At 39.6% G+C, this 16,117-nt stretch overlaps 1 protein-coding gene across 1 annotated transcript; it reads right to left on the bottom strand.

Moving 5' to 3' along the window:
* Positions 1–625: 625 nt before the first annotated feature.
* On the bottom strand, positions 626–15,880 carry kpna3 (karyopherin alpha 3 (importin alpha 4)). The gene is made up of 17 exons (XM_026376397.1): positions 15,728–15,880; positions 13,214–13,258; positions 9,710–9,799; positions 9,210–9,239; positions 8,647–8,699; positions 8,467–8,562; positions 7,277–7,362; positions 6,241–6,327; positions 5,972–6,141; positions 5,674–5,718; positions 5,425–5,556; positions 5,193–5,321; positions 4,533–4,637; positions 4,169–4,240; positions 3,737–3,899; positions 3,471–3,565; positions 626–3,385 (listed from the first exon to the last, which is right to left on the bottom strand). The coding sequence occupies exons 1-17, from the start codon at positions 15,794–15,796 to the stop codon at positions 3,287–3,289; spliced, it is 1,566 nt and encodes a 521-aa protein (XP_026232182.1). The 5' UTR covers positions 15,797–15,880; the 3' UTR covers positions 626–3,286.
* Positions 15,881–16,117: the final 237 nt, after the last annotated feature.

Below are 16,117 nucleotides of genomic sequence, written 5' to 3'. Positions count from 1 at the left end.
TTTCACTTCATCTTTTGCTTTGATAGTGCACATTCCCCCAAAATTACAATAATGTTACTACTATTTATTTATAATTGTCCCAAAGTGAACCTGGGGCCTGTGAAACACTTATTTGCACTTTTGTGTTTACAAACCCCATCTGAAAAACTAATTCAGTGTCTGTTCAGGCCTGGTCATGTTAATCATTACCATTTAGCCAGCGTGTTCACCAACACACATGCATGAATTCAGCTAACAGAAACTCTGCCACTTACAAAACAAACATGTAAATTAAACAATGAGCTTTTCAAAGTGTCCACTAACCTGTTTTTCAGTAGTTAAAATGTGCGGACCCGGCCTAGACCGGGTGATGAGTTGAATACACAAACATCAGATTCCAGTGCCATTAACAGATAACGACTCCATTACTCGCACCCTTTTATTTCCTACTGACAGGTCACACCTGTCATGTAAAGAAAAGCAATGGAAGAAGTAAAAAACAAACTTCTGTTTGAGAAAACATGGTCAATTTCTCGAGTCTCTCACACCAACACTTACTGTAGAATCCATCCCTGTTAAAAGCTTCTTACTCATAACACTTAAAATTGAGCTGTTGTATATGTGAATCACAACACTTGCAAGCACGGAGGATCCAACGGCTAAACAGCAAGTTTATTTTGGTTAGGATCAGAAACACAGAATGTCCTGAGGACGAGATGAGAGTAGATGATGTCAAAAATCCCCTAACTGAAATATGGCAAAGATGGTTTGTGGTGTTTGAGGAGGGGTAGGTAATGGTGCGTTACAATGTTCAGTGGATATGACTGGAGGGGAGCAGTTACTCTCAACAGCAGAGAGCAGCACTGACCATTCCCCCGGCAAACTCCAACAACAGGGAGACCAATTTTACTGCAGCCACATCTCCCATTTCAAATTTCTTTTCTATTCAATAAAACCTAGTTTTTGTTGAAATGAAAAACAAAAGGCACAATGATTTTCAACTCATTCTTGTCTTTAATATGCACAAGAGTTGAAAGCATCAATGAGCCACCTTAAAGAATTCAATCTAAAATTTATAAAAAGATATAAACAATCAGAGGCCAAAACGCTGTCTGTTGCTTTTCTCCTATTATTTTATTTAAAACAACTTTTCATTAGCAAGTAAAAATCTTGCTACAAACATAAGCTTGTATCCAATTCAGATACAAGGCAACGAAATTGTAAATCTTTAAAGTGGCTCGGTCTAGTCTGCTAGATCATGACTGTACACCCTCTCTGTAGTTTTGTTCAGTAATAAACAGCTAGTCCCAAAAACAAGCCTGGGCTGCTCATAACAACCCCCACCCCAATATTTAAAACCCGAGTGTGACCCCCTCTCAGTAGTTAGCAGCCAACCAGAGGATCAAAGTCTTCGAGACCAGGGCTAGAGTCGGGCTCAGAGTCTGAAAACTCAAACCTAGACTCGCACACCATCTGGGACATGGGACGGTACATGTTACACAGCCCGTCACCACTACAAAGAGGGGGGGAAAAAAAAAACAAAAAAAACAGCCTGTTTCAATTTATCAGCATGTCATCACAATACATATGCAAGTCAAAAATAAGAACAATGAAACAAAGAAATATTGCTTCAAAAAAAAAAAAAAAAAAAAAAAACACCTCCCCAGCCATCTTTGACAGTAAAGTTATCGTCCATCCAATGACTGTCAGCTGCAGCAGCTTTGTACAGGCTTTATGTAAATATATTCATATATTCATTAGACGGCAAGGAGAGATACACATCACATTTTTTGTACAATTATTCAAATTGAGTGATGACATGTGACCTCTTCATCGAAAGTAGTTAAGTATTTGTAAAGGCCAGGGCCTGAACTCCTCATACAAGATTAGTCTTCAATGAGTGCAGGTCCCTGCATCAATATGTCTCTCAGAACTGTGCATAAGACTGAAGGAAAAAACAAAACAAAACAAAAAACAGACATATGGAAGCTCCACAGACTCAACCAGAAGAAGCTGAAACATGAACCTAGAATATCTGATTGAATTGAATTTAAAGGAATTCAAATAAACGTAAGTTCAGAAACGCAATTTGGGCTAATTTTAGCTCGACGTGTTTTTTGTTAAGCTCCTCCCCTTTCCGAAATTCACATTACAGGGGAGTCCCGAGCAAACAGTTCACTGGATCACATGATGTGATTGAGCTCATGCTGCAAAAACGGATGTCCTGTGGTGAAGGGGTTAGGGGGGACAAACGCTACAGCTGACATCTCTGCACCTTCACCCGGAGGCGCTTCCTCCCGCGACAGGATCTCACATCCGCAAATAAACAAAAATGTCGTCGCTCTGCTGATTCAGAAGCAGGCAGATCGCAGATCTTACAGTTGTGTCGGAAAAATTATGGCATTTTCTTCACATTTTTGATGATTTCTTTTTAAACAAACATTAAGTTTGATAGTTCAATGAAGGTCACGTTAGAAAAGTGATGTCACTGAATCAGAAGTCCCGTCAGTCAGTTTGCCACGGAGTTCCTCTTTTTGCCTAAGAGCCCTTTCACCCCTCCACCTGCCCCAGGACTCTCCTGGGAGGGCAGCGGGGGTCCGTGGTTAATCATGGCTTAGCTCTGGGATTAACTCTTTAAACTGGGTGGGAGAGGGTTTTCGGGGTGTCGGCCATCAAGAATCAGTGTGACCAAGTGTGTTGACGTGTGTCTTTGAATGTCACTGTGAGTGTGTGTGGGTGAATTAATACCAGAGCACAATCCAGGGGAAGGAAAGCACAAAAATAAACCACAAACAAACAGCAGTATTTCTTCCCCATAGGTGATATGATGGCTTCTAACAGAAGTATGCACACAAATTCTAAGTTTCAAAAAGTGTGTATATATGCGTGTGTATGTTTATGTGTGTGTGTGCTTCTGTTTTTGTGAGGACTTGACATTTGGCAATTACATTTTGCCACAACGACTTTTTCTTCCTTCTGGTTTTATTTGTGTGTGATATTTAGAAGCACTGGCAGGGAATACTGACAATCCTCCTGCTGCAGGTTGCCAGATGGTGATGATGCCTGTTGAATGACCAGGACTCCTACGAAGGGTTGCGTCCTGGAAGGATGACCATTTAAAGAGAAAAGAACACACCTCAGAGTGCAGAGATGAGTGTGGATAAATCCTTCAGTGGTGAGTTTCCATGTTGAAGTGATGCTAAGTAAATCCTTCGGTACCAGGTTGCCAGGTTGGAGGAGAGATGGATGAATGTCTGGGGTGATTAGAGAGTACCCGTGCTGCTGGCTGAACCAAACATCCTGGCCTTTAGAAATTAAACTCCTTTGCTTGCATGTTAGAAGCTGGATCAAAGTTGAAGGTTCCTCCTTGAGTGGTTTCAGGGATCAAACTGGGATCTTCATCAATCTGAAAACGACACACATCATGAGATCAATGTGTAGGGGAAAACTAATTCATAGTTTGATGTGTAAATCAGATGTGGTAAACTCACATCGTCTCCTGAAAAGTACTGATCAATAATCTCAAAAGCTAGTTTGTAGATGTCCTCATTCTCATGCTGCTGCAGATTTTCTATCTTCTCCAAACCTGAAAAGACAGAACAATGACAACCATAGCTTTTTCCTCTGTCACAAACTTGATGTCGGCGGTGACTTCAATCCTGCATTTCTAGTCACATGTTTAAAAAAGCACTGCAACAGTTTTCTTGCACTCTTTAGAGGAGAATGCTGAGATGTAATATGAGATGTGTGTACAAACCTCCACACTCCTCTATGATCTCAGCAATAGTACTGGCTTCGTCTCCTGCCATGATGAGGATATTCTTGAGGCCATCCAGGACTACCTGCACCACCTGGGAGTCCTTCACTGACAGCAGGTTACAGAACGGAGGGATGACGTTCTGCTCCACCAGGAACTCCACCTACACAAATCCACACATACACACCACATCCATACTTGATTACAACATAGGTGCATGGTTACAAGTGTGGAACGTGTCCTCGTAATTCACAACAATTCAAGATTCCCTTCATCCTTTAATGAAGGGGAGAGTTCTGTTTGTTGAACATGTGTGAAATGGTGAGGTAAACATTTACTGTTTTAGAATTAAATGACTTATGGTTTCTGTATAAAAATAAAAAAAAAACAGCGACAGAATTTCTATGTCACTGGTCCACGAGCCCAGCTCACCTGGTCTTTCCTCCCACTGATAGTGAGGTTGCTGATGGCCCATGCTGCTTCCTTCTGAGTGCCAAAGTCACCCTGTGGAGAAACAGGCTGTCAGTAAGATGTGCACATAGCAGGTCTTTTCTACAACAGTGTAATGCCAAGCCACACTGAAAATCTAGGCCACATTTGCATTCAGTGTCCATTTCATTTCTTCATTCATGTGTAGTTTTGCTTCTCTGGCTACAAAAGAATGACAAGTGTCGATGCAACTGAATATACATGTGTAACACCAACCGAATTTACAGTCAGGACTGAAGAACTGACTATAATGAACAGATAATATCAGGCTTAAGGATTTCTTTCTGCTATTCCACTGTGAACAAACCTTAGCCAGCTGGTGAATGATCATAGGAATCAGTCCAGCATCGATCACAGCTTGGACCTGCTGCTGGTTCCCAGCTGTAATGTTGGACAGGAACCAGACGGCTTCCTGCAAACAGACCAATCACAAATTATCAAAACGAGCTGCAGTTTCCACACACATAAATACTCTTTCAGTCACTTGTCATTTCTGGTTTGCACATGACTCTGCAAAGCAGCAATCTGCTTCACCTTAACACTGGCATCTCTACAAGCACTTTATTATATCATCATGAATTCACTCAAATGTAAGACAGACTCTTTGACTCTAAAAATTATTTGATTTCAGTTTACAGAGTGACTGAAATAATCAGTTCCAGTGCAAACAGGTTGATAAACAACATCTCCATGTTTATGAGTTAGCAAACAACAGTGTTTTCCATGAAAAACAAAAAATATTCTGTTAGTATAACTACTGTGTAAATTAATGAACAGGAGAAAATGTATAATAATAATAATAATAATAATAATAATAATAATAATAATATATTAATAATTATAATAATAATATATTAATAATTATAATAAAACTGAGGCTGATATATTTCACTTCCTGACAGTATAATGGGTCTCTTGCAAATCCATAATAAATAACCAAACAACATAAAGGTTGAGGCTGCGATACCTTGTTTATCTTTTCTTTAGGGTGTGTGAGCAAGTTGGGGAAATGTGAGAGGACATCACAGTTGAGCACAACCTGTGTCTGCTCGTCTGTCCCTGTCACAATATTTCCCACTGCCCTCAGAGCTGCTGTCTGTAGTTTTTAGGACAAAGGAGAAGAAGAAAAAAAAAAAAAAAAACATTAATTCATTAAGTCATCTTACTGGAGAATTAGCTGAATAAAAACAAAGTCTCACCTGAACTTTCACCTCCTGGTGGCTGAGGAGAGGCACAAGAAATGGAACGACTCCAGAATCAATGACCATCTGGATCTGTTCGTTGCCTCCGTCCGTCAGATAGGACAGAGCCCAGACTGTGTCTACGAGGATCTAAACACAGACACATAAAACTTTACACACATGTAATGTCATCAAATCACAAAGAAAATACTGAGAATCAGCACATGTGAAATGACTGTGACAATCACCCCTCACCCTCATACTTACATTTATATCAGTGTGATATATTAGCACACACAGCGCGGGCAAAATCTGTGGGGAAAGAAAAGTAGGTTGTGAGTGGGTTGAATGTAGGCAGGAGGAAAAGATGGATCAGATGAAGGCAGAAACGGGGCAGAGTGAAAAAGAAAAATCACAAAGAGGAATAGCTGTCAAAACCAGACTTCAAGTTTTAGAAAAAGAGCTTTATAGTTAGAAATCCCCCTCAGAGATGAGGCTGATTTGATTACTGAAAGGCTCTGTGTGACTCAGCCTGCAGTGACAGTCAGATGCAAAGAATGCTCACCTCCTGCACAGTCTCCATGGGTGGTGGTGGATCCTTGTTGCGGCAGAGGTTAACGATGACCCAGGTAACATTGCGGAGGAAGGTAATGGGGATTGATGGGTTGATGAATGAAAGCAGGGGCTTGACCACACCCAGTGAGATGACATAATCCCTGCACTGTGGACCATCACCTGGGCAGGCAAAGGGCAGAGGTCAACATAGCTCTGAAGATGCCTCCAAGCAGTACACACTCACAGACACACCTATAAGATGGGGACCCTAACACTTACCTATAATGTTTCCTAAAGCCCATACAGCCTGTTCACATACATTTTGATGGGGGGAGTGTAGCAGTCGCAGGAACAGGGGCACTGCATCTGGACACATAAACATCAACATGTCACTAGTTTGCCTAAAAACACAGGTTTACACACAACACAATTCTACTGAAAAACGAATAAATATAAAATAAATATTCTGAATTTAGACATATGGGACATATACAGACAGTACTTTATTAGTATTTCCTATCCTGTTATGTTGTTGCACCTCTTCGAGCAGACTACTAAAAAGTTTTGGTGACCTCATTTACTTCCCAAAATCTCGACACAAATCTGAGATCTGATTTTCTAGAAAAATCAACCAAATCAAAAAATCTTGCCAAAACACCAGTGTTTTTAAAATCCTCAAGCAAATCATCAAAATTCATTCAAGATTCATTTTGTAGATACACAGTTAAAATCTAGCAATTTGTAGTAGTTTAGTAGCTTTTATTGACCATATTGTGTAGCTATTGGAGATAATCCATAGCTACATTTATATAAACCCCATGTACAGAAAAAAATGGACAGAAAATCTCACAGCTAATTAAGTTTTATGGCAACATGTAAGTTTCAGGAATGGGTATAAATAGCATCCCAGAAAGATGGTGGAAAGATACTAAGAGATTTAGAAATGGGGTTTCTATTTCTTGGCATATGTTACTGTATAAAATAAATGAGGTGAGATCTAAAACATGTTCAACTTTGAATAGGCTACATTCTTGAGCATTAAAGCAATAGAAGCTCAACACAATCTGAAAAGTGTGATAAAGAAGTGTTAGCACTAAAATGACTCTGTAGCAGTAAGCTAATCATAACCATGTCATGTTTTTATTAGATAAGAGAGCATTCCCCGTTTTAAAGAGAGCAATCATTCAAGAAAATGACAGTTCCTCGTTGAGTAAAAAAAAAACAAAAACAAAAAAACATGCTTGTTTGAGGATTGCAGACGGTATACAAACACAGACTGAATCAGTAAAATTGTGGAGGACAGGGGTCAACTTACTGGATTTAACCACAGCTTGGGTCTGTGCTGATGTCCCAGAGGCAATGTTGGTCAGAGCCCAAGCTGCCTCAAACTGAAGAGAGGGGCTGTAGGACAAAGAGAACAAACCCACATAAAGATCCCTACAGTTGACTGTAATTTCACAAACTATGTAAAATTTTACTAAAAATAGAGTTTGTGTGTTAAATAATGGATCTAACACAAGAGCATGTATCTTGACATCCCGATGCTTGTTAGGCTGAGTTAGGCTGAGTCTAGGCTCGAAAAGCAAAAGCTATCATAAAATTACTTTTCTAAAATGATGCCACTCAAAAAAAATTTAAATCACAAAGTCACAAGTGATCCTAACGCCACCCACGGGCCAAATGTTAGTAAATCATGGCAGAGGGTGGGAAGTCTGTCCACCCCACAAAATGTTTTTATCAGACAACCATGACATGTAGTTCGTACTGGTTTCCTACTCTTGTCTGGAGTATAAACCAGCAAACAGAAGGTGGTGCACTTTGTAATGCAACCAGACATTGTGGTTGCCTGTGAACAAAGTAGTTTACTTTTCATCACTGTGATCCAGACACAGATTTCAGAATAGAGATTCTGTCTGTTCTTTTTCATGTCTGTTGCTGTCCACAACGTACAGTATATTGTGATTCTGTACTATGCTGGCTTGGCTTTCTGCCACAATGCTATGGCAACACAGTGACAATAACTGCCTCTTGATGCATGCACGAGTTAAACTGCCTTGTTGTATTTGCAGAACAAAAAATTATAAAAATGTATCATAAGCTTGTGTTCCATGTCAACATAATGCTATCTGTTGTGGGTTGCCGTGGAAAAAAAATCCTTACAACTTCTTCATTAAAAGTTTTTCAGCCCCAACTATTCACCCCCCCACCCCCCGAACATAAGGTCCTGGGAATTGGGGAACTCCAAGAGACTGGAATGCTGTTATATTTGGCTTGGCCTGGACTGAGAGGACCTGCCAACTGCCCTGCGTGCCTCCACACACTCTCACGTGTGGACACAGAGGGGTAGACACACTCTCATGCACACAAAACCTCTGTTTCAGCAAAGACGTCATGTAGCAGCATTAGTAATCCATCATAAACTATGCAGCAGTCTGGAGTCTTATCAACTACAGCACCCAGTTCATCGTGGTAGAGAGTAACCCTGAAGGAACACACAAGACTTACTTGTCATCCCTTTCCAGACATTTGACTAAAATGGGCAGGATTCCAGACTTTATCAAGTCGTCAATAGGAGGATTTCTGTCGCTTGAGAGCAGTTTTCTGATAGAAAAGAAGAAATAAATGTTAGAAACTGCAGATATAAAAACAGCAGGTGTTTGTGTGTCTATTCTGTCAGAAACTCACCTGGCTGCTTGTACAGCACTAAGCTGTATCACTGCATTATCACTGGTAGCATTCTGGAGTGACAAAAAGCAATACCATAATTAGCCAATAGACAAAAAGCTATTGCTGATTAAATTGTTAAATATACAGCACTGTATAGAAGTTACACATAAACCAACAGGGAGGGAGGGGTCTGATGGGTCCAAAATTCATTTTGCAGAATGACAGCTAGCTCAAACAAACACAAAGAACTATCTTTATCCACAGGAAGAACAGATGGTATGGCCATCAACATCACTGAGTCAGTCTGGGATTACATGAAGAGAAGGAAAACACTGAGACTAAATACAAAGAACAGCAGTTTGAAAAACTGTGTGAGAGTGTACCTAAGAGACTCGGTGCTGTTTTAATGGTCACACAAAATACTGATTTGATTTGTTCTGTTTACAGAACAGTGCATTAAGTAAACTAGCTGATACAAACTACCATGGCATTATCTTTTAAATCATCCACATTTTAACTTCAATGCCTAAAATCTTTTCCAAGTAATATATAAGGGAAGGTTTGATGGTGTAAACTCTTACCTGCAAGATGGCGTCAAGCGTAACATTTTGCTGTGCAAAAACAAACAAAGAGAAATAAAAGTAATGTTAGAATTTTATATTATAACTATTATTATAAATGACTGTAATCAGAAATGCTGAATTTTCGAATGCTTGCTGGATTTTCAGCTTTTAACTGAAACAGACGAGGTAAAAAGCAAAATTGTTCTTCAAACATACATATCATTGCTCTTAGCTTATATAACAAAACTGAAATCTGCATTGATGCAGATGAAACTACGTAAACAAACAACAACAAAATTAACTCACCAAATCTGTCATTAGTAGCATTAGTGGCTTGTTAAGTAGTGCTAAAGACACATTTTGACCTTTTGTCTGTGCTGAAGCTGCTGTTCCAAATGTGTACCACACACATTAAATGTACCGCCTACTTGATTTTGACCCTTCTGACCCATTATCCAGACAGTCCAGTCTTGTTACATCTCTCTCACTCAAGCATATGCCCACACGCTCACACTTACTCCTTTGAAGTCTGAGTCGACATCAGAGTCCTCCAGACTCTCCTCCTGCGGGACATTTCTCTTCTTCAGTAGATGTTCGTCTCGTTTGTTCTGACAAGAGAGGAAAAAAAGACAGAAGCAATGAGGAGAGGAGATGAAAGTGTTTATTAATGCATTCATTAATTCCTAAAGTAACGGGTCTTCTCTAAAATTATTTTCTAAAATGTTACTTTCTGTAATACAGCGTTTGTGTTTGAAATCATGTTCTAAGTGGCTAAAGCTAATTGCAGGATAACCAACTAAAGAAATACAGGCTCATCTATGAAAGACACTGAACATTTCAAAAGGTAATAACACACTCATTTTTTAGAAGCATCTTACCCAGCAAATTAAAAAAAATGCTATGTTAAGCTCTGAAAAACAGCACAGCCATCACCAGGTCTGTGTTTTGTGTTTACTGCCTCTGCAGAGGAATAAATCTAGTTGTTTTTCAGCTCTCATCTGGCTTGCTAATGCTGACATCACCAGCAGCTGTGTGTGAGAGACACAAGCTGCAGCTATGGTTAGCCAGCCTTGTGCTCCTTATACTTGCAACAACAGCAGCTTTTATCAGTCAGGGGGTCAGAGGCTGAAATGGCCTTTGGAGTCTTGCCTATTAGACGATAATAATAATAAAAGTGTAGTTACTCTTTAACACACTCTGCAACAAGCACAGTTAATTCAGAGAGGAAATACAGAGAGGAGACATGTACATAGAGACAGGGAGAGGGAGCCACACACACCCCCCCCATCAATTTTCAGGACATGTGAGTCAGTGGTAGGAGGAGATTCCCTTGCCCTACATACTGTGCATCATGCTGATGTGCGTCACTGATGACTAATCAGCTAGTGCAGTGCTTCTTGCTGCTCCGATCCAGCTAAATGGAATGTGCTAGACTTGAGACCACATCAGAACTCCACAGCAGTGATGTTTTAAAGGCCCAGGCTGTGGCAGTGTCTACACGGTGTTTGATTACCGGTACTGTCAAGATCATCTCTAATAGTTTGAGTTTTATTATTAACTCCAGATCTTCATATACGAAATCCCACCTCTACATGCAAATGAGTCACCAAAATGTTTCCAAGTGTGACCAGCACATTTGTACAGAGCAATGACTTGGCACGGGGTTCATTTTAATTTCTATTGTTTTGTCTGACACTCAGTTCTCAGAACCACAGGGCACCTTCATCCCCCACTACCTGCTTACACCTTTCCTACTGCAGGACGAGCACTTCCAATATCACATGACTCAGCAAATGCTGGTAAGACTCATTTATTAATCATCTGTCAATAAGGATAAGCTTTAATAAAATATAAATTTAATATACTGTTTTAGAAGATTATTATTTTAATATGAAACCCGGTAGTGTAGCGCTGACATACCGTCTAGCAGCTGTCCACCCACAATTTCCCCAAGGGGATCAATAAAGTATTCATTATTATTATTATTATTATTATTATTATTAAAAGGTCTATTAATTAACCCCAACTGCATGTGAAAAGGAAATCAAGCACAAACTCCTCAGTGAGTCAAAAGGCTTCTGTCAGAACTTATTTCCCAAATACAAAAAGCAAAGCAACACTTCAAAGCTATTTAAAGTCAGTGTCACTGCACTTAAACCTTTAAACGGTTAGAGACATTTCTCGGGTCTGTAGACACTACGACTATTCTAACAACCACGATATGATAGACAACTGTGCAGAATCAGCTTCCAGTCTATGACAACTTGGTCTCAGTGTATCTACCATCTAAAGCATGTTTCCTATTAAGTTTTTGTGCACATGTATAACTAGAATATGCATTACTGGCTGTAAGAAATGTCCCACCAGGCACTGTCACAATATCCTCAAAGATATGATGTAGCTCAGACGTGTCAATTGAACTTTACAGAAGTCTAGCTTCAGTTTCTTCTGACTTTGGAGACTCACATAAACAAATTATGGTCACAGACAGCAACTTATATATTTTTCAAACATGACCTGCAATACAGAGATTTAGCTTCAAGTATACAAGCATCGGTAGAAACCTACACAAGCTAAAAAAATTCCCGTTACAAAACAATGTTTATGTTTAAACATGTTACGGCTCAGCAAAAGCAAATAACCCATTATATTAATAGTAACATAATGTCAAAGAATTAAAAAAAAAAAACCCTCATAAGACTGACATATGAAAAGGTCAGGTTACTTTATTCTAAATAAGCAGCATTTAAGTAAAAAGTAAATTGACCAATGATGCACAATGAGGACTGCATTTTTCAAATGAGCAAAATAGCGCACTCTGGATTTTGCACCTTTGCCTTCATAAATATGCAAAGTGAGGCAAAATGCAAATGCTCGGAAGGCTGATGTTATCTTGGGGGAGTAGGATGCAATAGAGAAATTAAATAATGTCTGCAACGCATATCTACCACTCGTGTTATTATATTTGGAATGATTAAGAAAATAAAAATACAAACATCATCTGTCTATTGATCCAGTTTTGGAGCTCATGGGTGGTAAAGCTGCAGCATTCATGGACATACCTCCCAAAAGAGTTCCTGTGCCCCCTCAACCACAGGCACTGAACTGTGATTAATTAGAGCACATCATCAAGCCTTAATATTTGGCTCAAAAGCCAACACACATCTGAATGCAAAGACATGGAAATAGCATAAATGTTTTGTAAATGGCATCAAATTGTTTAAAAACTGCTTTTCTGGGTCTGTCAATCTCTTGGTTAGATCTTGGTGGAACCATGTTGAGCAGACTTGCAGCACATAGAACACTAGGTAAAAACTGAAATAAATTTGGTCTCTAGCAAATATGCAAACACCAATTGTGACTTCATTAATGTATATCAAATTATATACTATTAATTTCAATTCTGGAAGTTTACCAAATGACAAATTGGAGCACACCGTTACTGTGGGCTCTGCACGTCAGTGTCTGGGATAGGTTACCCTACATGATATAATGGTCTAGTGTGAAAACAAGACACGCTCATATCATGTCATTTATAGACAGGTATCTTGCAATTTGGCAAATAGCTGTCAAATGTAAATGACTGACAGCTGGCAGGTTAACTGGAAACATTAATCTCACATTGTGATCCAATCCAGAACGATATTCTTTATTTCCACCATGAAATGACAGAAAATATGCAAAACAGTGGGAATAGATTTATGTAATTGTCAAAGGGTATCTCTCTGGAAGAGACCTTGATAAAAAAGTATTTGGCACTTTATATTAACAATTACGGCGAGATAAAATTTTACGAGTCTCTCTTAATACAACTGACAGAACAGAAGAGGTACTGAAAATGTTTTTAAAATATGTAGTGTGTAGTGAATAATGTTCTGCCACAATGTGAGTCAATTCACTTAAGGCTTGAGCAATATTTTTTTAACCGTTTCTGTAACCATTCATCTGGAATCCCAGGCAGGTTCATCATACTCTGACTTAGGTGTTTTGGGTGTGTGGACAGGTGTTGTGGCTTGACTCACCTTTCTCAACTCAACTGTCACCTCATTTCGATGTCTTCTCATAGTCTGTCACAAAGAAACAAAAGAAAGACAATGAATTGAAAACCTTTTCTTTTTTACTATTTTTTTTTTTTGCTAATGTTTACTACTTTGGTGCAGGAGGGGAAACTTTATATTATAGTCTTTGATGTGTATAACAAAATGAACTAGTGTGTATAAAACATATATGTTTCTTATAATCATTTTAAACAAACAACAGCTTGGAGCAAATACATAACTATGTCAAATTTAGCTATCACTATGACTAAAACAGAAACCATCACCAACACATGTGAAAGTGACTATAAAACAAAAAGCAGGACAAGCAAGACAAGACAGTCTAACTGCTGTGTTTGTATCTCTATTGGGTTTCCAGTTCATCCAGAACCGTTTGAGATGGTCTAACATCTTGTGACTGTTTGGAGAGGTTCATGTTGCCTTCCTAAATAGCCTCTTACATAATCTGGGGCAGTCATAACTCAGGAGGCTAGGGAGCAGAGAGGTGTCTCCCAACCACTGCAAAACAACAACGCCACCAGATTGACCCCCAAAATAAACCCATAAATAAAGTAAGTCCATCCTGACCGACCGTAAAAAAAGATAATGGGTGCACATTTGCATCAACTTAATTTGCCTTTTAGTTCCTAAAACAAAGTTATAACAAACATGTGCACGCAAAGGCCAAATTGCTAGAGGCATGCTTTGAGATACTGGAAAACAAAAAAATATAATGATATCTGTACTTTTGGGGCAAACTACCTCAATCCAAACAATAACCATATTATATGATATCCAGAAAAACAAAAACAACATGGGGGGGTTATGACCCACAGCATGTGAGGCTTTACTGCTTTGCAATTCAAAGCTATTCCTAATGATATCAGAAATAAAAAGAAATCCATTATAGCTGACCTAAATAAATAAAACCTAAAACAGCATATTTGTCTAGCTTTAGTCTGAGTCATTTATTTAGGTAAACTCAGATTCATACAGAGACTCTTGACAGGACCCAAGTCAGACACCCAAGATGCCTGAAATAGCATCAGGAATGTACTTAGCAAAGCCTGCCTGTCATAGTAGCCATGTGCTTGTCACACTGACACAAAAGTTTCAAAACAACCAGCTATGGGGCATTAATCTGCGATTTTAGGCAGGTGATGGTGAAACTCGGTCTGCAGCCTGATGGATTTTGAGGGGCCACTTTCACATATACCTTTGTTTGAGGCTTATCTCAGGATTACCAATAGATCAGAACAATCCAGCACAAGCATGTGTCTTTGTAAAGACTTAGGCTGAGAGCTGCCTTCTGATCGACTACATATAATATATGAATAACCCAGCAAGCCTTCCTTTGGTCCAATACGTTTAGCTCTCCTTAGCTTGGCTTGTCTGAACAAGCCTTTAGCAAATGGTTTGGTCATCATGTTAATAAGCATTACAGACAAATGCTGTCACAGACATTTATAGTTTGACTTGTTAACTGAATGATGCCGCAATGCCCAGCGTTTAAAAATGTAGATCAGCCAATAGGGCACATATACCGGTGGTGTTTTCTACAATGTGCATTGCAACACACGGATTACCCTTTACTCTTTACATGTACTTTGTTATAACGATGTCAGTGTGGAAAATATATAAGCAAAACCATTACTATATTTAAGCGAACATGTTTCCTTTGATCAAGCTAACGTTTTATTTGAACAGTAACGTTGCTGCTTGGTTAACATAAGTTATTCAAGTGTAACCACAAACTATAATTAAGCAGTAAATCAATGATATTAAACGGTTTTAGTTAACAGTAGGTTGTTGCATCATTACCATTGGGCTAACTGTATAGTGGTTTAGCTAGCAGCTCAGTTTAACAAGCTCACCTGGCTCACATGCTAGCTACTGGCTTGAGTACGTTAGCAAGCTAACAAGGAGGGGCAATGTTTAGTTAAGGTGGATGTGCAGCGTTAATTCCACACAATCCGACGTTTTGCTAATAATGACACATTTATGTGCCATTCACAAGCCAGCACTAGTGTTACTTAACATCATCTGGCTGTAAATCAGAGCAAATGTCAAGATTATGGTGCCGGCCAGGCCCGGCCTCGCTTGCAACCGGTATCCAGCCAACTAGCTACTTATCGTTAGCTAGCAGTGACAGCTAACTACATCGCCTGCCCTTAATTCTCACATTTCCAGCGGTCCAACTGTGATGTTGCCGATCATTATTAAACATTAACTAATACAGATGTATTGGCCCACTATATTAACTAGACAGATATAACTATAATCTCATAGCTGCTTGATAAATGTACCGTTAACAAGATAAGCACCTCTGATGGCGAACTATTCTCGATAGCTTACGCTATTAAGCTAGCTAGCTAGCTAGCTAGCTGGCTGGCTTGCAGCTGGGGCCAGGCTCCCCAACGAGGCCCAAAGGCTGTCGTTTTCTACGTAAAAAACAATTCGACTCGTGTTAATTACAGTCGAGTATATATGTTAGCTCACCTCGACATCACGTCCTTTATTTTTAAAGCTCTTGATGCGGTGGTTTTCCAAGCCGGCGTTTTCTGCCATGGCTGTATGGGGTTCTGCTAATACTCCGGCTTTCGGGAACTCCTCCGTGAAAGACGAGGCACGGCAGCTCCTGTACTGCTGCTGGCTCCGGGGAGGAGGAGGAGGACGTAACAGATCGCAGAGTGAGGGGAGGAGTTAATGCAGACCTCCTGCACGGGGTGTCCTGCTTTCCAAGGCCTCCTCGACGCAGTAAGAAATAAATTCACTCACAATTTATTAAAAGCATTAGACATCGTCCAAGATTTAATCTGCGCAGCTCTATCATCACTCATCGCGCTGCAAAACTAAAGATTAGACGCAACTTCACAACAAACCTGAGAC

This window comes from Anabas testudineus, chromosome 21 (genome assembly GCF_900324465.2).
Source record: "Anabas testudineus chromosome 21, fAnaTes1.2, whole genome shotgun sequence".
Lineage (NCBI taxonomy): Eukaryota > Metazoa > Chordata > Actinopteri > Anabantiformes > Anabantidae > Anabas > Anabas testudineus.
The sequence above is the reverse complement of the archived record's forward strand: the minus strand, read 5'-3'. Positions and strand labels throughout refer to the sequence as shown.

Excerpts from the sequence above, each read along its gene's own strand:
- kpna3 (XM_026376397.1), bottom strand. The coding sequence starts at position 15,796 with ATGGCAGAAAACGCCGGCTTGGAAAACCACCGCATCAAGAGCTTTAAA. Across the intron at positions 3,900-4,168 it reads TCAGTGGGAGGAAAGACCAG|GTGGAGTTCCTGGTGGAGCA; the intron begins GTGAGCTGGGCT and ends GGATTTGTGTAG. Across the intron at positions 3,386-3,470 it reads AGTACTTTTCAGGAGACGAT|ATTGATGAAGATCCCAGTTT; the intron begins GTGAGTTTACCA and ends TGTCGTTTTCAG.